Source organism: Ciconia boyciana, chromosome 1 (genome assembly GCF_034638445.1).
Source record: "Ciconia boyciana chromosome 1, ASM3463844v1, whole genome shotgun sequence".
Lineage (NCBI taxonomy): Eukaryota > Metazoa > Chordata > Aves > Ciconiiformes > Ciconiidae > Ciconia > Ciconia boyciana.
This window is the reverse complement of record NC_132934.1, coordinates 95,341,818-95,368,096: the sequence shown is the minus strand read 5'-3', so window position 1 is coordinate 95,368,096 and position 26,279 is coordinate 95,341,818. Positions and strand designations below refer to the sequence as shown.

Genomic DNA, 26,279 nt, shown 5'->3' with positions numbered 1-26,279 from the left:
GAAGTTGGAATTCCAACAGATTATTCTTGTAGCACAAGACAACTGGTGGCAGAATGTCCACCTGACAACTCCAGGTCATTAAATGCAATTTCTGAAAACAAGTAAATGGACCAAGTGTTTGTGTTGTGGTTGTACTGGCTGAAAAAATTTCTTTCGGCATCAAGAGAAGCTAGAAAATACAGTATGGAGGGTTACATGAAAATAAGATTATTTTTTTTTCTGACTTTGCAGTTGGCTTGTTACAGCTTGTCCACCCTATTTCCCAGAGAGACTGAATTGAAATTCTGTATTTCCTGTTGGCTGACATAAGATGGCTTCCTGTTTAACGCATAGATCCTCCTCAGAGGCATCCAACTCTCTACTAGACAGCAGAAGTTAGATGGAATTTAGGTTGTCTGGATCTTTCTTTGGTGATGTCTTTTCTTCTCTTTTAAATTATTGCAAGTCATAGGACAGGTTATGCTAACCATGCTATCACATCTACTCTCTCAGTTACAGTGGGAGTTGAAAAGAGGTGCTAACTTCAAAACTTAATAAGGTGGAATCAATTACTAGTTTCTGATTATCGATCAAGTAATAAGCCTTGATAATAAGACTTAAAATAACAAGCTTTATTCATCCTATCTATCAAGCGCCATAGTCAAAATAAGAAGAATCTACCATTTCTGTATTAAACAGTGTCATTTTAAGTGAAAAAAGTAGCATTTCAAAATGACATTATTGCTTCTTCTCCTCAGTCGCTTCCTTGAACCACCAGAATGGCTTTGAAATGAACAGAATTGATAGCCTGGGGGCAGAGAAACTCAGGTTAAGGAGAGTGTTAGGACTGGAACAGGAATTGTACTGCTGAAACTTTTCTGATTGCTCATCCCTAAAAATGTGCCAGTGGATCTCAGTGTAATAAATGTTGGTCCGTAGGTAAGAATAACATTGCTTTTGTTCATCTTTTTTGGAAGCTGCCTGAGCAAAGAGATCCTGTGAGTGTAAATTGAAAGCTTATGAGTTAAGCTACTTTTGTAGACAGACATACACGTATGTGTTTTGCAAAGTTAACTGCTGCATGTTGACAGCCTATTTTTCTGAAGTAATGTTAGACTTGTGTACAGAGTGTAGGCATACTAATATTTTGAAAAAAATATTTAATTGGGAACTTCAGTTGCAAATGACAAAACTACGTGCAATGCTTTTAGCTTACCCTCTCTTAATAAGGTATTCTTTGTTGCCCTTTTTAAGCGTATGGTCTAAATGGCACCTATTTTCATCATTCAGAGTATTTATTAATGTGAATTTTGTAGCTAGGAGCGTTGGTGTTTTATGTAATCTGTGATGAGAAAGATGATCTAACATTGTCCACAGCTACCTGACCAGAGGATACAACGAAGGAAGACAGATTTTCTGCCGACGTGCACAGCAATATGACAAGAGGCACTGGGCACAAGTTGGAACATGGGAAATTCCAGTTAGATATTAGGACTTTTTTTTTAAACCACAAGGATGATAAATACTGGAACAGGTTACCCAGAGATGTTATGGAATCTATGTCCTTAGAGGTGTTCAAGACTCAGCTGGACGTGGCCCTGAACAACCTGATCTGATTAGGTCTGCTTTGAGCAGGGGGTTGGACTAGATGACTTAACAGAAGTCCCTTCCACTCTAAATTATTCTGTGATTCTATGGTTGTGGCTGTCTTAGAAGTGTGTCTTGTTTATTCTACTGCATAGAAACAGAACTATTTTTAAATGTTTCCCATTTTAAGCTATATTTGGGGTTGCGCCAACCAACCAATATTTCTCCATGTTTGGGAGCCAAAGTAAATATGAAAATATAAAATAGCAAAAATAAAAGTTGCACAGTGTTATATTATCATTGAAATCTTGGCTGGTGGTACTATGGCACCAGATTTGGAAAATAAAAGCACTGCTGTGAACGATTTGAATGTTACAAGTGAGGTGGTGCTCACAAATACATGGTGCTAATATATTTTCTTAAGGCATGCTTCATTTGTCTAGCACTCTGGGAGGCAGTGCTAGGTCTTGCCTTCATGCCCTCTAAAATATTTGAAATGGTGAAAAAGAAACAGTTTCAATGTAAGACAAAAGGAATTCTGATGACGAAGCCAAATTTGCTGTAATACAGTACAGCTGTATTCACCCTTTAGTTTTGTAGGGCAGAGTTCAAGGCTTTTCACTCTATGGATAAAAACAAAAAATAGGACTGTATTTGATCATGAGAGACTGTACATACTTAAAGCACACTAGTAGAATAATAGAATAAGTGAAAGTAACGTCCTGTCCCAGTATTGCTTTTGCTGAGCCTTCAGTGAAGCAGGCAAACAGATAGCTCAAAAAATGTAAGTTGCCAAGGTGAATTTATTTGAAAGCAAAAAATGGTTACTTTATTTAATTTGTGCTTCATTCTTGAAGTTTGTTGCGATATCAGCACCTTAGGGTTACTTCTGAATGTGTTAATTATTAGTTAATAAATTATCAGCCAGCTGTTGACATATCTTCTTAAGTTGGAGAGAGAAATAGAGTGCTCTTCAGCTGAAGATACTTTTTTTGACAGGGCCAAGATATATTTTGGGGTTTGGGTAGTAACAGAAAAGAGCCAGTTAATTCAAATTCCAGTCACCTCATCACCCAAGTTCTCTCACGTCCCATGAAACAGAGGAAAATCAAACCAGCTGGCAATTTTAACTAACTCCACATCTATTGTTACCAACAATATTGTAATGATATAGTGGGGCATGGGACACAGAATTTCAAAGGCTTTAATCTTCTGTTACTGAAACAAAATTTTTTTGTTTGTTCTTTCGAGAAGCAAACTCTCAGGTGGTTTTATTTGCTTTTATAGGTTGGAAATACTGCTGTCCCTAACACTGAATTGTTGAACAAATACTGCTTTAATGTAACTATCCCAGTGAACCATTTCTATTTATCTCCTTACTTTTCTCCAGTTATTAAATAGCAAAGGAACTATATAAATCTATTCTTAGTAGTTACTGTTTTGCTTTTTCCAGACTGCGTTGCAATGATGATTTCTTAGGGGGATGTTAGACCTAAACCAAAGGGTTTTGACTGAAATTTTGCTGTGAAAGTAGAAGTTGAAAATTGGACTTCTCTGTCTTGTAGCTAAATAATGAACCATCAGTTAGAACTAGGTGGTATGAATAAGAGATGGTAGCAGTGCTTATGAATTCTCCCCTGTCTTCCTCTGGTACTCCATTATTAATTAAAGCGATAAGAAAAAGAAGATACTTCACATAATCCCTGGTGGATGCAAAGCTTGAGCAACAAGTGTCCAGCTGAATATTTTGTGTATTATTTTCCATACCTGCTTTCACATTTTAAAGATGTGAATTTCAGTTAGGTAATTTAGAGTTAAATTTTTCTAAAGTTTCAATGTTTATTTGCTCTTGGCTCCTGTTGCCTATACATGACCACTTATTTTTTCCAACTAGTCAAACTATGGTGCTCCCAGATGAGTTCTTCAGACCATTTGTAGCTATTTTCTTCTTTCTGAAGAGTTATAGGTGGCTGGTTCCCTTATGATGCAGCTGATTCATTAAGCTGTCTTTAAAGGTCTTTCCCCTTATAGGCAACGAGTCCTTTCCCTAGAGTGATTCTAACACTGCAAGGGATCTGATGCACTTAACATAGTGCTTTTAGTTCAGATATGCAGTGCACAGTTTGTCCTGCTGGTTTTGGCCATCAGTTGACTTTTGTTGAAGAGAATACTTGCAGATCAGTGTGGAATTTCTGTTGGCAAGCCAGGGGGGAAAGATTTTTTTTCAGAGGTAGCTAAGGGTCCCAGAATCTTTCATCTGGAGATGGCCTCAATATAAAAGAATTACTCTACAAATGCAAATACTTAAGACCAGAGTTTCAATAACACATGCCAAAAGCTGATACAAGTGAATATGAGTTAGGAAAATTCAACCTTGCCTTGCTCTGTGCCTGCAAGTATTCTTTTCTGTTTGTAAGGTGTTTTTGAATCGCTTTGCGTTGGAATTAGAGGGCGTCTAGTTTATCATTCGACTCTTTCATCAAGGACACGGGGGGAAAAAAGGTATTCTAAAATCATGATATGACTTTTTTTGAATTCTTCAAGAACTATTTCTTTATAATGTACTCAGCTGTAACAAAAGAGGGTTGCTTCACAGCCTTTTGTGTTTGTATTTATGATGCTAAGAAGTATACTGTGTGTAGGTAGGCACAAAAGTGAGGCGTTGGAAGAGTGCAAGGGCTCCTGGAAAGATGTTGGAGTGCTAATCTGTTGGCAGGCAGAAGAGCTAGACTGATGACCAAGTAGCACACTGACCTGGTTTGGGGAGAGATGTCATTCCCTATAAAGAGTCCATACCAAGAGGGATCTACCATGCATTGATAGTTCCACCATGACAGAGAGCACTTTCTGTGCTTACTGGCTTCCTTCTGTCCTCATCATTCTTTGGTTTTGTCTCCTGTGTAGCCTTTCACTCTCTGGAACCCAAGTGCTCTCACTCAACAGCTACGGTTCCCAGCAAACTCAGGTTCTAACTTCAGTCAGGAACCTTTGTTGCCTCGGATAGAAAAACTTGTCAGTGTTGGCCTTGGCTGCTCCACTTCTGTCCCTACACTTCCAGAAAGTGGTCAGCCTCTGATAGTTATTGTTTTACCAGTTAAAATTCATCCCTCGATTTCAGTGATTCTGGAACACACACAGCCCATGGAAGAGAATGTGGTTTAGTCATATGAAGTGTAGCATCTGTGTTGTTGCTTTAGCACGGTTATTTTCCTTTAAAAACATGCAGCTAAATAATAGTGAAGAAGGCTATTTGTCTGCCTTGCCCTGTACTGCTCTTTGGGCCAGGCTGCACCTTCAAGAGGAAGGGGAGAAGAGCACCCTTGCTGAGATCGACTGAGCCCTCTCAGCTAGGGGAATTTCTGCTGTGTGGAGAGAAGGAAATAGTAAGCAAGGAGCTTACAGAAGGGGTAGAAGATAGTTATGTTAAGAAGAACATGGAGCAGACCCTGTAGCTAGATCCCCAAGGAAAGGAAAAGAAAGATTTTTCCTAAATCCTGCAGGGACTCTGCAGTATTTGTTGCCATCCAGGCCAATACAGAAAGGATGCTGTACTTAAAAGTGAACTAGAGGGAAAGGACCTGCCCTGTCAGGACAGTGTGGGGAGGACAAGCATTTATTTTTCTAAATTTTAAGTTAATCTCCTTTTCTTCTGTTCTGCCTTATCCTCTGTTTTTAAAAATACATTATTCCTGTCCATGTTCTGCTAGAACTGGCTTTGAGTTTAAAAGCTCTCTTGCTGGTTTTGATGTGCTAGCTATAAAGAAAAGGTCTAAAGGGTCCTACCTCAAAACTGTTGCTGTCTTAGGATCCCATTTAGACTTTCTGTTTTTAGAAACTTCACTGACAGTTTTTAGGCTTAAATAAAGTCAAGACCCCTTGTCACTATAGTTGACTACTTATAAATAAAATACAGTATCTGTTTAATTGGAATCAAACCCAGCTGAGTTAAATCTTGAATTAGAATTAAGTCAAATTAATGTAAAGTATTACTGAGAGATATATAGAAATAATCATGTAAAAAAAAGTGAAATTATTGTAAATTTAAAACTAAAATAGATCTTCACTAAATTTTTTTAAAATCCAGTTTTGGGTCTGACTAAGAATTTTAATACAGAAATCAAATTATTATCTCATATTTCAATCAAGTTCTGTAAGTCCTGCTTTCTTCTTAGACATGAATATTCAATGGAGACCAGGAAAACATCCTTTCATTTATGCTGAGCTCTCCGAAGTTAGGTTAGAGTTTTGCAGACTACATAATTTTAACAAATCTAGTTCACTGTCAATCAGAGGTAATAATCCTGAACTTTGTTGCCGTGGAACGCTTTTTACTAAGCATCTTTATGGAGCATATTAGAGGGGTTTGAAGTCTGTTGGGTTTTCTTCCTGGTTTATGCTATTTGGAGCCTTGTCGATATTCAGAGTGGTACACCCGGAGCGGTTTCATATACTGAAAATAAAAGAAGTTAGGATGTCTTCCAGATAAGGAAGCAACTGCCACCCCTTCCCCTGTGATGGTACTGTACTGCTGAAAATGTCAGAGAGTTGAGTTTTCTACAAGCCTTGCAGTCTTCTGCAACCTGGCAGAGTTGCCTTTGGAAAATTGTGACGGTTTCCTGGCTGAGGGCTTTTACTTGATCAATCTTTAGATAAAGGAAGAGTCTCATCGGAGGCACATGTTTTCCATCAGTTTTACTTGTATGCTTCTTTCTATAAAGGGAAGAGGCATAAAGCATTTGGCTTAGCTCTTTACATTCAGTGTGCAGACAACTGCCAAGTGCTCGACAGCACTACTAAATCATCTTCACAGATTGGGGATTGTGGCCTCTCAGCAACTCTAGTCATTAGAATGTCTCCAAAAAAAAAAGGAGGGTAGGCTGGGGTGATACCAGAGAATCAATATGTACTTGTCTAAAGAAACTTGGAATATCAGTCTGCAATTATTGAGAGAGAGAAAGGAAGAAAGGAAGGGAGTTAGAGTGAGGGAGAGAAGGACAGAAAGAAAAGGAAGTTCAGTATCTCTCTACCCTGTCATTTAATGACAGCTGATACATCTCTCATTGTTTTTCTTCAGGGTTTAGCTCCTGCAGTTAAATGATTTTGTGCAAATTTCTGTTTTTCCTGAAAAGTTAATTTCAGCCCTCATAATTGGAAAGATGCCTGAAAACCTATTGGGAATAAAAATTTATATTTTGACAATGAGAAGAGAAATAATAACCCAAAATGTACTATTCTAGTGCCAGTGTCATAAGTTTGGGGAAAAGTCATTACTTTTTTTTTAAGCATTGACATTCAACAGTTCTAAAAATATGATAAGGCTAACAGTGGCAAGGGAATATTAAAATTGTAAGTACCAAGGAAGGAAAAGCCAATCCTCCCTCACCCCACCAAGAGATGACGAAACACCTTTTTGTAGCCTAAAAAATTGATTATTCTGTTATGAAGTCATTCTGTGTTGTTATAAGTTAAATTTTTGTAGATGGATATACAAGATGTTTCTTGCTTTATGTGCTGCTCCCCTGGAAAGCATAAAAATGAATGTTTAAAAAAAGTTTCTTAGTAATTTTGAGTAAAGTATATACGTTGGTTAGGTGTCCTGGTGTAATTCCAACTAGAAAATTACATTTCCAGCCCAACATAGCAAAAAAAAAAAAAAAATAGTTGTAGCATTTGTATTTGGATCTAGTTACTATTTATCCTCTACCCTAATTTTGCAGTGTGATTAACTTAATGTTAAATCTTCATATTTTTTACTAACAAAAAAAAAATTTCTAACTTGCAAGTTTTTCACCTATGGGTCCTATAGAAGGCTAATACTACTGTAACTCCTGCATTTAAAGGAAAATATACTTGCATTTTTTCCAGTTACTTCATGCACTTTTCTACTACTGCAGTTGTAGAAGATGTTACAACTAATGATAGTACTAAACTAATGATGGAAAAACAGATGTGTTGGAAACCACAATTTTACATGACACTTAGTTTACTTTTTAAAATACACTTAGTTTCCAGGAGACTCCACCTTTAAGCAATTGTTCAGTTGCTTGCAACTAGCAAATTAAACAGCCCTATATTGTTACATTGTCATGGTCCATTACTGAATATATGATTACAAGATAATACATTCTGATCTTCTCTTTTTTTACTCTTTCCCAAGTGAAAAGGCAGAGTCTGAAAGTTCAGATCAATGCAACAGATGACACCGTTTGCATGAGGTATCTTCGACCAAGTCAAAACACCAAACTAGAAGGTTTTGTCCTGGGTTATGGAAGCAACTTGTTCTCTAATCAGTACATTCCTTTACCTTCGGAAGGAAAAACCTACATAACAGAACTTGGTAAGACATATTTGCTTTGCATGCTACTGTTGTCATGAATTGTGGGAAGAGAGTGAGGAGAATATGAACCTTTGTGTTTCTTAATTTTGTTTTTATTAGATTGTTGCTCAGGGTTTCTTTGTGTTTGTTTAAAGTTGCCTTGAAGAATTTCAGATGAAAGTGGAATTAGGAGATCCTTCAAGGAAAACAAATAGTTCTTGTTTGGAAAAGTTTGCTACTGGTATTTGTTTTGAGGATTTTCATTGTACTAAGAGATTGTACTATATTGACCACATCACAGATCAAATGTGTATGTGACAATGACAGTGTGACATAGTGACAATGATTTGCCTAAAGTTGCAGTTATAAAGTAGAATACAAGGGGGTTGTGCATGTTTTTAACAAATAGTACAAGAAGCAATGAAAGAGTTTGGAGAACTGTGCGGTTGCTTCCTTTTGCTAGAAATGTTCGTATCAAAATAATGCCTTTTCTGGCAGGGGCTTATTCCAGTTCTACATGTTATAGAATAACCTATAACTTCTATGTCAGAAGTTATGGATGGAATTCCATGAGCTGTTGTATGGAAGAGATTAAACCACATCAAAAATGTTATATCCTGTTGCCTGGGATAGGGAGGAAGAAGGGAATTGGGTTGTCCCTTTGAGTTGGGGTTATGTCAGTATGGGCAGGATAGCAAAATAGTAGAACTGGATTAGTTAGAATTGTCTGATAAATGATTAAAACGCTGACTTATCAGGATTTGACCTTTTAAGAAATCTGTTCAGTCACTGAGGATTTCCGTGTTGCTCTCTTTATTCTTTTCTAGCCTGAAAAGAATCTGGGTTACCCTCATCATTGTAATGCCTTGGTAATCTTGGTGTGAAACAAGGGGGAAGAAAGGATGCATAAGCGTAGAAGTAACAATTGCTGTCTTTTTGATGTGGTCCGTTAAGGCAATTCTGGGGGTCTGCTCCAGGCTGAAAACTGCAGAATAAAAAAGAATAAATAAGATGTTAGACACAGAATAATTAAGATATTAGAGACTTTCATTAGATCATTGTAGCAAAGGTTGACTTTTTCCTTTTCATGATTTGGTATTCCTGGGATCTCTCTGTAATTCTATCACCAATCCAGTGTTTGAGTTCGTAACTATCACTTAAGCTGTGTTTATCTGATTTATCCCATGTGTAACTTTTGAATCAGTTCACTAAGAATGGCATACAAGATTTTCTGTAGAATACTGTGAATACAGCTACCTGCGTAGCTGTATTGCAGTAGTGAGGATTAGTATTTTTCTTTAGATCCTTGGAAAGAAGAAAAAGCACTGAATGCAATGTCATGTGTAGATCATATGCACTCCCTATTTAATAGCAGCTTTAATACCTAATGCTTTGTGAAACTGTATGAAAACAGAAAGCTGAACATCACCTGGAACATATGGGATTTGGGTATTTTGTAACTTTAGCATTAACAGCTAATGGCTGGAAACTGTAGACATCTTCCTTTAGTTCTGCAGTGCATCAGAGTGCTAGCCACATGCATATTCATTCAAGCTTACCGTTAAGCAATCAAAATCTTGTAGCAATGAACGCAGAAGATGAGAAAACCCATGATACATACAGCCCGTAATGAAATGAACACATTTTCTCTAGTGTATCTGGAGAGGGAAAAGCATAAGTGTTGGGGAATACTCTCCTTTTCCTTTTTAATTATTTTTAAAGAGAATAACTTCAACATTTTAAATCACTCATGCTAATACAAGTTGTCAATCAGTTTCCTAGTGACAATGAATCTTCTGAGTGTCTGGTAACTAAAAATGCAATGTACAACATAATATAGAGACTAACATTTCCTACTTTAAGAAGATGGTCATCTTTGAAAGGACAGGAATAAAAGAAGCTAACAGCAATATGTACTTCAAGTCGCAAGCATTTATTTAAGGCAATCAACAGTACATTTATTGGAGCTATTGCTTTTAGTTAAGAGATTTAGGGTTAGATTATATGCTTTGTGGACTTGTTTATTGGAGTTTGGAAGAAGAGAGCACATCATCTTTCCCCATTTCATTAATATTAAACACCATATTAAACTGAAGCTTTGACTTTCCAAGTGTGTACAGAGCATGAGCTAAACCAAGAAACATCAGTTGTGCTTTTGGCTCTATTTTAGAGTGACTCGTGTGGCGGAGATGAAAAGAAGACAGTGGTGATTCCTAGCACCCCCCACAGTTTCGGGGGCCAGCTGCTGGCATAAACTGGAGGAACTGCAGGATAGGTCTTAGTCTTAGGAACAATGGTTAGGTTTTATTCTGGCAGCCAGAGAACTCAGCTCAGTATACACTTTATGTGGATGTTAGAAAAAATAAGGTATTGTAAAGGGACAATAAAAATACTTTCAAGATACTTTCCAAAGATGTAAAACCCCTAGACCCTATTGCTGAAAAATTTTACGTTATCTTTGTACTCCTAGTACATCTCACATGTGATGAAGTTGGCCTAGTATGCTGTGATCATATTAAAACAATGTATTTTTAAAATTTCACACTAAAAGTTGTCTATTCTATGTTCTAGGTATTTTAGTGACCCAAGTGCCACTGTACACTTTGCAAAAGGTCTTCAGTGGGTTCCACACATTTTTCCACAATCAGAACAACTAGGTTTATACAAAAATATTCACATTGACCCTGAGAACTCCTTCTCGGTCCTCTCAGGCTTTGGCTTATCCAACTTTTACAGAAAGCAGATGAACTTTACAGGTTGCCCTGAACAGTGGTTGGTTGTGGCTTTTACTGAACAGGATGTGGAGGGAGTGATTCCCAAATGTGAAAAGACATTGTGGCCTATTTAGACCAAGACTAATACAATTTAATGCTTCCTTCTCTCCTGGCAGTTTTAGTGGTTCATAGAAAGAGAATACCTTTCCCAATCAATTTAGGGACTTTGATGACAACCTTAAATTGGTTTGGTAGCTGAAATGTAAAGATTAGAAATGGAGATTTAAGGGCTAACTTTTAGTTAGTTACTAAAAGGTACGTTTTCCCAATGGACTAAGGAACATTGCTTTAGAATATAATCTCCCGAGAGAGTGACTAGATCCAGGAGAACGGAATCTCTGTATCTAGACAAAAGTGGATCTTGTCCTAGTAGTATTAAAATTGCCTATTCAGTGAAGATTTGTAAGTGAAGATTGTACAGATATGCAATCAACTGTAGACCCTAGTCAAAGAAAAACAATTATTTTGTTGATTTAGTAGTTAGGCCAATGTAAGAAAACATACAAACTTTGCGTATAAGTCAACCATGATTCCCTTCCTAAAATGCATCAATCCTTTAAAATGTCCTTTGTTCTTTCTAACGAACAGTATAGGTCTACACAGCAGAATGAAGTGCCTTGCAGCCATTTCCTTGATTTAGCTCTGCATGCCTGGTTTTGTTAAGTAGCAACATAATAAGTATTCTGTCTGGAATAATTGTCCCTGATTGGAACTGGAGTACGGGGAATGAAGCAATAACTAACTTATTTTTTTAATAGATGACACAATATACACAATAATATATGTATCTAAGGCCCATGACTTCCATATTTCCAACCTGGTCACTGTTGATTAAGATGAAATTTATTGTCAGATTTTCTGCAGGGTCACACACCTCTTATGACCCTGTTAACAATAAACTTGAAGTCAGCAGATTTATCAATTCATGAAATTACATGTGTATATATGCATATATTTTAAAAGAAATTAATGAAGACGTGATCTTTCCTAGGATTTCCAGCAGAGATATATGGCTTTATAGAAAGTGTGACATCCGCCTACATTTCATCCATTAAAATATTCAGGACCTCACTGCAGTGATTCTTATCTTAAAATATTTGTTTTTCCTTTCTTTTGCAACTAAAATAATAACTGAGCCAGCAGTTGCGTAACATTATCCATGAATTGCGAACTGCCTACAGAGGGCATGTACAAAGAGAAAAGGGTTCTGTTGGATTTCCTGAACTTGTAATGAGCTCATGCTGGCAACAAACTCTTGAGCAGCTTCATGCATTGCTAGATAGATGAATTTGAATCACAGTGAAGGATAAATGACAATGATGAGGCAGCATCGAAGTTTGGTTCAAAGAAGTATGCCTCTTTATCAGAATACAAGATGTGTTTTCTTTTGTGCTGAGTGTACTTTATGAGCTTATGTGAGAGTAAGCAACATTATTATTGGTCATGGAAGCTATTCAGACTGTGTCAAAAGATATCAAAATGTAAATTCAGCTAGACTAAAGGTGAATAAATAAGGTGAATAGACCCACCCAAAAGTTCTGAGCTTGACTTAAACCTTTATCTCAATCTGTTCAGTCTGCGTGACTCGTAAAGAAAGAGTATTTCCTTGAGAAATTTGTGCTAGTTTTTTCTAACTTGGTTAGGAAGATTGCAAGTCAGCCTCCTTGAATTTGTTGATACTGTTGGAGGAACCCAAAAAATTGGGTGGAGACAGGAAAATTTTGTAAGAATGAACAGCAATTAGCTACCAAAGTGAACAAAATTAATTTCAGTTTCTAAAACCAGCTCAGAGTTGGGCCATGCTTTGGCCTTTCCTTTACCTGAACGGGATTGTACAGTGTAAGAAGAGAATGTATTTGCAATCCTGCTTTATACCAACTATAATAAGTGATGGGTGAATTTTGCATATATATGGGAAGAATTCTAGTACCACCTTGAACACATTTTAGAAAGTGTAATTCAGGGATGTGTGCTAGAGCAGTGCTTTGCTAAAAGATCTTGCTGTGCAATTTCTTATATCTGATCAATTCCCAGAAATGTGCAAATGTATTAACCACATGGTTTTCAAGATGCCAAATAATGTGAAAATTAATTCAGAAGTATGTCGCTTCCTAATAACTTAGCAAAAAAACAGATTCTTATTGCTAATATTAGCTGAGCCTAGTGGACTGGAGGACCTGGAGGAGGTCAGCAGCTCACCTTCAGCTAGACAAGCGTACTGCCCAGCAGCAGGTTCATTTACACCAGCCCCTTTGTCTTCCTTCTCTATCTTTTTCTATGCTTGTTACACCACAATACACTTTTACCCTTCCCTTTCTCCAGCTTTGGCCTTTGCCCTTAACAACATTCCATAGTAAGTCTTCAGCAATCCCTAAATTCAGATTAGAGAATTGTGGCCTGAAGCTAAAAAATACTGTTTTGATTTCTGAATCTGCTGGTCTATGAGTTCTAATGATGCATTGTAACACTTTATTTTAAAATTTATTCTAAGTTCATTAGTCAGTTCATTCTTACATTTTTTTGCTTTCAACTGCATTTCTGTATTGGCTGAGCCCTGAACTGAATTAAAATAGTATGCCCGAACGTAAGCAGGATTTGCTAGCATTTTGCAGTGTATGTTAGTTGCCTGCTGCCACTGATTTCGTAGCCTAGCTCATGGCGTACGGAGGTAAGTGTTCTCGTATATTAGTTTGATGTGTCAGTGACATGTATTTTTGTTATATCCTGGTTGTCTCCTGAAGCTGTTAAGGTGGATAATAAAAGCTTTTTTCTTTTAATAATTTTATATCATTAATATTACAGAATCTTAGTCAAACAGTTGGTTTTTTTCTTTTATAATGACACCAAAGCGCTGGTTTACTTGTGTGCAACTTTGGAGTCTTTGTAATGTTTCTTCTGTGGTAAATTGTAGACATACCTGTGTGAACATGTAGTGTGTGTATCTTTCAGACTGTCCAGATGAAAAATACTGAGTAATTGAAGGAGTTCAGAAAAATATTTCATCTAATTGGTGACGGTTCATTGAGCTGTAGTAGCCTTCATGTTTAAAAGCTAAAACAAGATGACTGAATGCTTCTGTCTAATATTTTTGAGAAGTGGGAGGAAAGGGTGTAAGAATATGTGCTGAACATATATGCATGTGTCTACCATATGTATCAAATGCTATAGATACAAATACTATTGCTTTACAAATACTAGTGCCTCAGGTGTGTGACTAGTCTTCCCTCCTGCTTCAAAAATAATTTGGTTAGGTGTGCGTGCCTGCCAGAGTGTTGTGCTTTGGTCCAAAGTGGCATTGCTTTATTCAGCTGTGGGTATTTAAACTTGAAAGAGCAATTCTGATGTCGTATTGGCACCTCTCAACTGAATTGTCAAAAAAACCCATGTTTGGGGAATTACAACACTAAGAATTAGGCATGAATTTGTTGACTAGCACTTTTCTGGCACATCTGGGCATTTTCCTGTAGTACTTTGTGGCTGAAGAATTGAAGGTGGTCACTATTTGGACTTTATTTCTGATCTGCAACTTCAAGGTGTTTATAAAGAAAAAGTTGTGTGCCAGCTGAAAGGAGCTCTTAGCCATGACATTTGTCATTCCAGCCTTAATAAGGGGTGCTAGGCAGTAACAGGTTCAAACAAGTGGATTTATTATGTTAGTCTTATAGTAGCAGTCCTTCAAGAACGTGTTAAGCAGCAAGGAACTGCTAAGATTTTCATAGCAAATTTGCAAATATATTTCAAACTGAGCTTGTTAAAGTTTGCGTTGTTCTGTAGGGATCCGTTATTTATGAGATTCTGGATCCTTACAAGATGAGAGACAGACAGATCTGTATCTTGCATCTGTATCATATGCATCTCTGTTATATACTGATGTATGTTGAAATAATTTCTGGGGGCAGATGCTGGATTCGTGGATCTGTGTACACATATTTGAACCTTAATTATGTAACTATAATTTTCTTACTGAACACAGTTCATACAAATAAGAAATACTCAGCTCTACACAGGATTGTCTATACTCTGTGATTTGCATTTACTTGAGGTCATAATTTTATTTTAGAAATGCACTTCTCTTTTTAAATATATTTCAGTGTAAATAGTTGATATAGTAGTTGATTCCGTATCTCTGTCCAAAATAGAAGCATTACAAGGCCTGTGTTCTTCAGTCTGTGCATAAGGCTTTGATACTGTGCATCAAACAGATGAATTTAAGTTATACTACAGTTGCTGTACTCTTAACATCTATAGAGTACTGTGGGTGATTCTACTCAGGAATGGCAAATCATATTTCTAAATTAAGATATATTTTTAGTTAAGTTCAGAAAATAATTTTAGTGTTGTATATACTAGGTGTTGTATATACTACATGTATTGAATGTAATCCTCTGATAATTTCAAATTCTGATTTTAGCTATAATGATCATAATATTGTCTTAAATTCAGTGGTTCTAAACCAGACAAGTGCTACATTTTAAACGTGCTTTTTCTATAGCAGAGCTCTCTCAACATCTAGTCTTAGCCTGTTTTCCTAAATATTTCCTTTTATGTATTGTATTACAATCAGAAGAGTTGTGAGTTCTCCGGGAAATGGGGATGTGTTGTATTCTTTATTAAGGCAACATTTGCTAAATCCACAAAAAAGCTTAATGAACAGCACCCAACACAAAATATTCCTGCTGAGAGCACTTTGTGACAGAACAAAAACACCTGTTAGAACTAATGATTCCTGATAAATACCAGGTTTTGTAGCTTTGAGATGTGCAGGGAGAAATTTACAGTCTTTGTTTATTACATTTTGTTTAACAGATAATCTATTTCTGTACTGCTACACATGCCGTTTCAGACTTCAGCCAGAACGAATTTTTCCAGTGACGGAGCAGGGCAAAACTAGCTGTTTCAAGCCATTTGGATAATTTTCTTTCACAATCTTTGGATATTTTGTTGATGAAAACATAAATTTTTGCAATTTTGAAGACTGACTTTGTAGTTCATGAGCTTTTGAGGTGATGCTTTAAACTAATTTTGTTGAAGTTAAGGTTGCTCAATACTTTCTGAGAGTTATAACAGTCTCACAAGCGGGCATGCATGCACAGCAGAAAACTGGAATTAAAGAACACAGAAAACAAATTATTTTAAAGTGTCACTTATTTCTGATTTTAGGTCTCAATACAAAAAATGTCCAGATGGTTGCACAGATCCCAGAAGAACTGTGTGCCACCCTAAATATTAAAAAAGATTTTTTGTAAATGAAGAGATATTTGCACTTTGGGGTTGCTCTTTCTTTTTAACTAATTCTTTTTTCCACACTGCTTTGAGCAGCTGTTTTCAATGCTCATCTTAGTTATATTATATTAGGGTGCAGTTCAAACCCATTTAAAAACAATAATTAAACAATTAAAGTACACCCATAGTATGGGTTTCCAGTGACTTAGATGCATAGAATCAGTTAGGTTAGAGTGGTTTTCCCCAAACTGACACAGCCTTTTAAGTAGCGCAGCAAGCTTTTGATTTATTCAGTACTGGTTTTCCTTCCTCTCTCCTTACAGAAATCTGGATGTAAAAGAAAATTTAATCATTTCTCAGTGGTTCTGTTTAATTGGTAGACTTAAAAGTATGTGTTACACTGAGATATGTAGGAAATGCAATCTCTCATCTGTAGACACAGATTTAGATAATTGTATCTAAACTAGAATAAGAGTTTTACATAGAGTAATCCTTTTTAAAAAAAACTGGAACTAAAGTAGTTTCGATCAGTATATGGTGAGTCAAATTCTGCCCATGGATATCTCTTTGGAAGCTCCTGTGACTTCTTTTCTAGTGTTGAAGTTCAGTGAGAATAGAGCTTGGTTTTAGATAATTAAGAAGGGCAGAAATCTCTGACATTGATGTCAAGAGTAAGGGAAAAATCTTCTTTCTGAAGATGAATTTCCCAAACTAAAATCACCATTTCAACATTGTTTTAATCAAAGCATTTATTATTTTAAGCTGCAGGGTGAAGTTATCTGCCTTTCACTGCCAGAAACATGAGTATATCTGAACTTGTGGCCTCTTACCATGTGTGCTTGTGTCATCCAAACTGCATCAGATGTCTCTCAAATGTGTTGGAGTTTGTGTAAAACTTGGTTTGCTTCAATTCATTATTTCCTATGAAGTCTAGTATTTCCAGAAGTTTTCCAAGCTGGTTCACAAGTGACACCCAGCTAGCGATGACTCTGCATCTTTTAGAATGGCTGCAGTTCTTGTGTACTTTAAAAGAAACTCAGGCCATTCAAGAAAGATTGAATTAAAATACAAAAATTCTTGTCTTTGGAAGGGCTTTTCATTTTTTTTTGCTATGTAATATGATCTGTTCTGTTAGCTTTTTGAAATGAAGCAGTTGAACCTTTTATGGGAAGTGGCGCAAAAAAGTTTGAACTGGAGTTAAGATGGAGAGAGATTCTTTCCTGTAAAGATTTAAAAAATATTTTGCAAAGGTTCATTTTTCCTGGGAGAAAATGCATAGGGGTTAAAACTAAAATAAATGTAAATGTCAGAAAGTCTGGAAAATACAATTTGTCTCTAAGATTAATTTATTGAATAAAAAAACCACTTAAACTGTTGCTCTCCTGATGCATACAACATTATTTCTAATGTAACAGTACCCAGAGATTCCAAAGTCACAGCCCTTTGTGGATTTTACATAAATATTAGTCCCTTGCTCTTAAATGTTAGTAATGACTTTACTTTCATAAAGAGTATTCAAAACTGTCAAGCACTTAATAGTTAAATCTCATAAGTCGTCTCTGGAAAAAGTATGTAAACCTAATTCTAAAACAAGCCAGTAACTGATGTGGAGACTGTCTTAACCATGTCTGACATTGTATTGTTTCCTGCAACCAGACAATCATGCCAATCTTGAATGATTTAGTAGTAGTCTGTTGGGGTATGCGCTCCTAAATGATCAATGCATTTTGTTTATTCTTTTTACAATAGGTCAGCTCTTTACTGAGAAACTGCTTAAAACAGGAAAACTAAGGTGTATACCCTGACACAGAATACAGAAAATACTGTAGGAAAATTTCCTCTGGCTCCTGTCAGGAGAGTAGATATCCCTGGTTGTACTCTTCAGGCTTTGCCCTCTTATTGCTTTACCTGATTTACTTTTTTGTTTTGCCATTATGTCTTCCTCTTCATCTGGGTTTTCATTCCCCTTCACTTTCCAAGTAATGTTTTCATTGAAATGTTACATGTATGTCCTACTATGTTCACCTATTTGTTGTGTTCAGCCAAAAAGAATTGCCAAGTCTTTTGTGCATGGGTGTATTATTTTTCCTAATGGCTAGAATATTTCTGAATGATTGGTGGATAAAACTTGAAGCAAACATGCCGAAAGATCACAAAGATTAGATAATATGTCAAGCATTCACTGAATAATGGACTTTCTCTTAGGAATTATAGGTTAATCCCTTTCTCAAATAAAGGACACGTACAAGTACACATCTGTACTAATTGCTGATTTCTTCATTTACAGATGCAGAGCCACGGTATTTGGTTTCAGTAAGACCAGCACGTGTTTCAAATAACAAGAAATCTTGTTCAGGTATTTTACCATTACTGCATCTCTTTCTTAAAGTAGTTAAAGGAAGACAGAATCTTTTACTGGGTTTCTCTGAAAAGTTATTTGTAACTGTAGGTGTCTGACTGTGATGCACAAATTCCATACGTGGGAAGGTAAAATGTAGGACAGTATTTCCTAGTCAGTAATTGGTCACACCTGTGGTGTTCAAAACATGAAGAAGTACCTAAAGATTTTTCTTGTAAAAACTTCTTACAAATGAGAATTGAAATTTAGAATACTAATTTCTGATGTTTAAAGAGGTCACAAGTGCATGCAAAAAAAGTAAAAGTTTTGAAATACAGTGATCTGGTGTATTGAAGTTATTCTTCCCAAACTACCAGTATGGATTCCTTCACCCATGGACATGTTAATGCTCTCTGTTTCTCATTGGAAATGGTAACTTGTCGGGGGGTGTGTATGTGTGTGTGTGTGTGTGTGTGTGTGTGTGTGTGTATAAATGTAAATATCTGTAAATCAGTACCACTAAGTTTGCTGATGCAAGGAGTTAAGGGAAGAGGGATGTTTCTAGCTTAAACTATGCATAGCAGAGCAGGAATCTGAATTTGATTCTTGTCTGTTCCAAAGACATTCTATATGACTTTAATAATGTCATTAATATTGTTAGTTTTTAATTCCTTACTTTAATATGGAGATGACTCTCAGGATCACTGGACTGTTGCAAAGAATAAACTGATAATATATATGTATATGTTTATAATTTGAGATCTTGATATGAATTTATTTCTAATTCCTGGTAACTGCTTGGGATTAATTTCTTCTTGCTCTTGGCCAGATGTAAAACAGTATGTCTGGAAAGATTTTGAAAAGTGATTTACCTTTTAGATGCAACATATATATATATAAAAAAACACAAAACAAAAAAAAAGGCCCAATGCATTATTTGGACATTATTAATTTTTGTATCTACAGCCTACGGCAACTAATTTGTGGAACAAGATTCAGATAATTGACTTTCAGTCCAGCAGGCAAAGGTGTAAGAACAGCTGTTGGTTTAGTGCTAGCTAGATATATGCAAGTCTTTTTAGTAGTGAGAATAGTTAAACTGGACACATTACCAAGAATTGTGGTAGAGTCTGAGTCACTGCAATTATAAATTTACAAATGAAGACTGGTTATGTTTCTAGAAGATACAGTGTAGTTCAAACTGTGATTAATACAGAGGAGTTGTATGGTTTGTATTCATATAGATCAACATAGATGATCCCCAAGGTAATTCCTGGTTTTACAGTGTATAAATCATTGCAGTCTCTAACTGGGAACTAATGGCATAATAACAGTCATAATCAAAATCATATGTAGGTCCTCCCAAAACCCAGTATGATTTCAAGTTATATGAGAACTTGTTTTTTCTTCTCCTTAAAACTCACATATTTTCAATGTTTCCTCAAAAAGTGATCAAGAAAGGGATTTTGCTATAGATAGCGGATTTGCCAGATAGTTTGGTGAATGATCAAGCTGTATGTTTTAAGTTTTTCTTTAAAAATGGAGCAAGAATATAGGAACTGGTACAGAAAACAATGAAATTATTCAGACATTTGCCCTTATGGAAGTATCATATGTTCCACAGTATTTCAAAGCATGTCATACTTCCTCTTAAGGGTAGAGAGTGTTTTTGTTTGTTTGTGGGGTTTTTGTGGCAACATATTAATCATCAATATAAAGTAAAAACCCACATGGTTAACATTTCTAAATGAACACACATGCATTGGTTGAAAGTAAAAATCAGACTTTCATTGGGGCTTGTTAAGTGAGGAGATATTAGGGTTCAAAAGGCATGAAAAGAAAGATCTGTTTCACAACAGTAAAAAATATAACCCTTAGATCGGTGGCTTATAAACTTTTGGGGAATTTGTGGTCACCTGTACATTTTGTGGAGGTACAGATCCTTTAGGTTGTTGAAGTTATTAAAGTGATGTAAAGAATATATGAATTTCCTTTAATTAAATCATCTTTCAAACACCAAAGTTTCTCCTTGGGCTTGTAGCAATCCACAAACTACAGGTTCAAACTAGTTGCTCTAGATAATTTCTTCATTTCCAACTATTAGCTTTTAAACTTTATTTAAAGAAAGCTCTTTCTCCACATGAGAGTTCTGGTACTTCATTCAGACCAAAGTTAAAGTTAAGTATCATGCAAAAGCTGAACATTTTGAATGTAGTAGGTGCTTAAAAGAGAAAAATGCCCCCAGAAAGAGACACCGAATCAGATCTGCCTACGGTTAAAAGCAACAGAATTTTTGTAGGTTTTATTTTACTCTTGATGAAGAATGCTGTAGAAAGTATGAATTATCTATGGACATAATTGCAGTGCTACTAAGAATCCTGCCAAGAAGTTACTATTTCCATCACACACACGGAAACTTCCTAATGTCCTGAACTCTGTGTAACACCTTCTGTGATGCAGTTCAAGACAGCCAGAGCTTTGAAGTTAATCCATGTATACCTTATTCTCATTCTAAGCACACCAGAACCACCCATTGTTCATTTTCAAAAACTAGGTTTAACTGGAACGTAGGCTGAAAAAAGAGAAATAGAGAAAACTTACAATAAGACAAAATTGAAACAGTTTAGTAAACACATCTCCCTCCTACCCAGCAAATAATAGCAAGATTCCTTTAGGTTTACGCTGGATCTGCAACTCTGGAAATTAAGTCTTCCAGTTTCTTCCTAGGTTGAAATACATGCTGTGCAAGTCCAGAGGGGACCTAAAAAACAGTCTTTCTGAGCCTTGTGTGTCTGATACCTGCCTTCTAAAGTGGTTGCCTACTCTGTGCTCCTGCTGCCTGCTAGCTGCATCCTCCCTTTCTTCATGCCAGCTTTGTTCTGCACTTCTTTCCTCTGTTTATGCTCAGTTGGCTTCACAGAAGGAGCAGTCTCCCTTCCCTGCAGATGTTTCACTTGCCTCAGCGAGAAGCCAACAAACAGATCACAGACATTCTCTCTGCCCCCTTTTTTAAATCATACATTACAAATGGTGACTGTAAAAAAGAGAGAGAACTGTTGTATCTTTCCCTTCAAATTTAGAAGAGAAGTAGGTCTTCATTTACTTTATTATCCAACTGCAAGAACTTTCCCCTACATAATGCAGGAGAGAGAAACTAACTTGTAATTGGAATTATATGTTTCTTATGTAGGTCGGACCAAGACTCAAAAGCCTCTGCAGCTGGTAGTTGGCACTCTCACCCCAACCTCTGTGTTCCTCTCTTGGGGCATCCTTGTCAACCCTCAACATGACTGGACAGCAACAAGTAACTGTGCTAGCGACAGGTAACATAACAGAAAACTGGTTTTTATGATGATCATGATTTAACTCAGTGTAGTTATCTGATGTGGCTGAAATAAGTTTGACAGTGGAAATTAACAAATTGGAAGCAATAGTTCTGAATGTGAAATAAGTTTTCTCATTTACTTAAATTAGTACGTCGCAAGCCTTTACTTTTCTTGAGTGCAAATTTAGCCAGACATGCTAAAGTACAAATCTTGCTATTTCACACTAGATCCTTTGTTCTTCTTAAACCAATGGCCTTGGCTCTACCTTCATTTGTATCTAAATGAATTGAAAGAAACTTTGTTAAATCATAGGAAATATATTGGTTTACAGTTGGAAAACAAAAGTAAAATAAGTCTTTTGCTGTGCTGTAGTAGGGGAATGATATTTTAATGCTACTTAATTTTTGTTTCCTGTATTTGGTCTTATCACTACACTACTTTCCTGATATTGATACAGTACAGCTTTCATTAATTTTCTGTTGTAAGTAAAAAAAGATCTCTTCTACTATAACATTTTTGTTTTGCTGTAATTATTTAATGAGTGGTATAGTAGGTGGAGAGCTCAGGAAGACTCACCAAGTAGCAGTTTCAAGAGAAGTAATAGTGCTGAGTAGCTTCTCAGTTAAGTGCACCATTACATTTTGGGCAACTCTTGGCAGATGAGTAAAATTAATCTGCTGCGATTATTGAAATTGTTAATACAGATGTTTTCCCTGCTCTGTTATTTGGTGTTTTCTTTCTATTCTTCCTTTTATGATAGAAGATTTTTTTTGCCTTCATTTACATCGTGTGAAGCTCCATTCAACTCAGCAGTGTTTTGTAAAACCAAGAAGAAACTTTGTGCACCCATGTTTGGGATGCATCTACATCTGGTTTGCGACTATCATCTTTTGTTTTTTTAATGCATCTTTGCATTATTGAGAACACTTCCCTATCTGTCTAATTTTTGTCTAATTTATAGCTGTCTAATTTAGACTTGAATCTGCTTACTTTGGTGTTGATAATAAAACTCCCATTGATACCATTAAACTGGATGTCAAACATAGATTATGTTAAAAAACCCATCCCATATAGCCAATATGACCTTCTTCTTACCTCCCAGAAGTTTTGGACTAACCCTTTTCAAGCTTCAAAAATTTCTCATGAACAAATTTGGATCTTCATCACCAAACAGAATTTCAACACTATTGAAAAAACAATGTTAATGTTTATTAGGAAATTGTTATGGAATATTAGGAAATGTCCAAGCATGTAATTTAATTGGATGTTTTTCAGTAAAAATAAAAGTTGATTTAGGCTTACATTTTGCTGTCTCAATCAAGAAAGAAGCAAATCGTTTCCTACAGTCAGAAATCGAAGAAACAAGCTGATCATGTAGGAGCCTATAAAGTGTTCTGCCCACATAATGATTCTAGCACCATTTTTGCCACGGAACTTGTATTCTCCATGTGCTGTGTAGGCACCAAAGTTACAGCACCCATTGTGCAGTGGGAAGAAAGAACACTTTAGAAGAAGTGTATATCCTGTATTAATCCACCTGGAGATTCAAGGCATATGGTGCGCACCACAATGCCTTAATCAACTTTGGGTTTTCTCCTCAGTAACTGAGTATTCTTGTTGGACATTCACTGACTCAAAGTTTGAACAAACTCTTTAACATAGTATGTAATGTTTTCCACTTAATGCAGTGCTACTGGTTTCTTTCTATGTTTAGAATATATTCTATATGTTTGTTACTCTAGTGTGAGAGACTTGCTTTTACCATGTCTTTGTGTCAAATAATGGTATGCATCTCCCAAAATTCTGGTTCTTTAGTTAAGTGTTGTTTAGTCCAGTTAGCTGATTCCTCCCAGGTGTTTACTTTTAACGTGCCCTCCATTTTAGTGAAATGTTGTCAGGCTGTACTAAAGTACCGCCTATGTAGTTCCCTTTTGTCCCCATAAGAGGACTTACCTGTAAGAGTTGCATTGTTCATTTTGTTTGAATATCTCCCTGTACTTCAACTCTAAAGATAAACTGACACTCATGAGTAGCTAGTTTAAAAACACTTAAATCAAATTACAATTGGTCATATCAAAGTATGGGTATATACCTATAAGCAGATTTCTATTTTGCAATCAAGCATAGCAATGAAGTTAATGAAGAAAAAAAAAATCACTTAAGTGGTGCCTCTTATTTTGTTTACTTTTACTGGACCAAAGTGCTTGTGATTTGTATAAATGATGAGAACAGTTCTCCGCATGACCATGGTGTGTGTTTCTATAATTCCAAGCAGAGACTGAATTCAAATATATTTCTAGTCAGTGTATAGAAGAAAGATTATTAATTTATTATAATAATTGGAATGATAATTGATAATGTATGATAAGAAAAAATTAGGAAGTAGCCCATCCTTAGCAAGTTACATCATGTTAAAAGTACAAGGCTTAAAATCAAATAACAGATTCATTGACATTTGTATCTGTTGCAGGGGCAGTCCACTTACTTGATGCTTTTTCATCTGGCATATTCTCCTTACTGTGACATGTTGAAATGTACTGTTAATCATCCTCAAGATTGTTGTATAGTGACTAACCAGCCTTTGACATTGGCAGTATGTGGCAATTATGACCTCTTAACTCAGTTCTGTCGGTTAATATCCCACTGAGTTTTAGATTTGTAACTCTGTATGACCTGAAGTGGAGTCACTGTTCTCGGCCTCAGATTTTACCATCTCTGGGTGGACATTAGGCTTTTGTACAAATGTTGCATAATATAAGTCAGTTGAATATGTTACTGACTCAGAAGATGAAAACCATATGGAACAGCATGGATGTGTTGGCCAAGATTTTCTCTAGGATGAGTCTGACCTCAGTGGGATATTCCTTAGAAGATCTGGTTTTGTGAGCAAATGAGTTTTGAATAAGAGGTGCCACATTCTCAAAGAGCATTGGTATCTTTTATTGCTTCAGTGAAATTATTGCTTGCTTATTGAGGGCACATAGTGGTCTGTACCTACAAAGTGCTTTTTAAGAAACTCCAATGAAGAAAAAGATCTTGTGCCATTTTTTGACAAACCATTCTTTGGTTGCTTAACTCTCTACAGATTAAGGGCATAAGCCAATAGAGTGCTACATATTTCCTGCAAGATAACTCCAAACCCTAATTCCTTGTGGAAGCAAAGATAATCACTGCCATTTGTGTGGACCAAAGTTCTTTGCAAGGTCAAATTTTAAAGCTTTCTTGAAGTGGCTATCACCTCTGGTCAGAGCCTTAGCACTAGAATGCAAAACAAAACAAACAAACAGACCCAAATAAAAAACCTCAAGCGATTAGTTTTATGTAACTGATGAAAACTACACAACACCAGAAAGGTTCCACCAACAAAGTGGAGTTAGCTTTCTCAGCATCTTCTGTTTTCTGACATTGGTATGAGGTAGTTGATGAGGGAGGATGGCAAAGTCGTGATAACCTACTGCACAGTCATGTTCACTTCCTCTTTTTATATTTCCAAGAGAGTAGAGAGACTTGTTTCCTCTCTGCCTTTCAGCGTTCAACCAACCATTAGTGGACAGAGCTGTCATAATAAACATACTGGGGCTATGTTTACTGTCAATTTAGGTCTGAAAAAGAGAGTATAGACTATTGTATAGATTTTTCTTGGCCTTTCCTTTGGTTAGAACAACTCCACAGATCTCAAAATGGAGCAAGGGGTTGAAAAAGGTGGAGTTTGGCCTTCAGGTCTTTGGGCAGGGGGAGTTGGGGGAAAGAACAGAAAATGTTTTTTCCATGCAAGACAAAAGCAAGGTTTGTAGGTAGAATACTATATTTTACTGTATTGAGTGGATTGTATAGAAAAACAAACACGCTTTCAGATACATGTGAAACAGAAATTAAAACCTGAAGGAATGGGGGTTTTCGTGAAATATATCTAACTTAAGAACTTTGACAAATTCACATTTCTATTGTTTAAATTTGTTTGCCTGTGATTTAAATGTCCTGATGTCATATTTGCAAGTAGTACAGATTTTGTGTTTTACTTAATTTGTGTCTGATGCTTTAAAAAAACAAAGGTGAGAAAAATGAAGAGAGAGGAAAAAACAGAGAAGAATCCATACTTACTCTTTATGTTGTACAGCAAATAGAAGTAGGGGTTTTAAAACTCTAAATTCAGAAAGATATGCACATGCATCTCCTTTTGTGCCTATCTACAAATCTGTGTTACTATGCAGCTGCCAACTTAATCATATTTTGTGTTGCAAATGTCATAGAAAATGTATTTTAAATTTAGCAGAATTCCTTAAGGAAAAAATACTGCAGCAAATAAACTTTTTGAGTTTCAGATGCTTTTGAGTTACTGCTGTGGGAGTATATGCTGAAAGCTTGTTTAAACATGGAAAGATTTGTTGGTGGTCAGCCTCTCATTCTTCAGAACCCCTAACTTCAATTCATTTCAGTCGTTCTACTAAAAAAATTAAGTTAAAAAAGTGAATGTTAGTGATCATGTAAAAGTGAAAACTAAATTAGAAAGTGTTTTGCAAGCTTAACTGGTAGCCATCAGTGATGTAATTCTTTCCATCGTTTTATATATGTCAGTGTCTGTTGCTTTAAAGTAAATTTGGCAACAAAAAGGAAACAATATAATCAACTTCATGTGCCAATTTGTGAAACACTCGGTATCTGAAAAATCATAGTTCAAACCATTTGTTTTATTACTTTCTAACACTAAATGGATGCTGTGCTTCTAATGAAGTCTA

The 26,279-nt window shown here is 36.1% G+C and overlaps 1 protein-coding gene across 1 annotated transcript in view; it reads left to right on the top strand.

Moving 5' to 3' along the window:
- The window catches only part of ABI3BP (ABI family member 3 binding protein), a 166,151-nt gene that overhangs the window by 16,813 nt on the left and 123,059 nt on the right, over positions 1–26,279 (top strand). Inside the window, 3 exon segments of the mRNA XM_072851395.1 lie at positions 7,724–7,903; positions 18,167–18,235; positions 21,408–21,540. Of these exon segments, the coding sequence (XP_072707496.1) occupies positions 7,724–7,903; positions 18,167–18,235; positions 21,408–21,540 (382 nt within the window).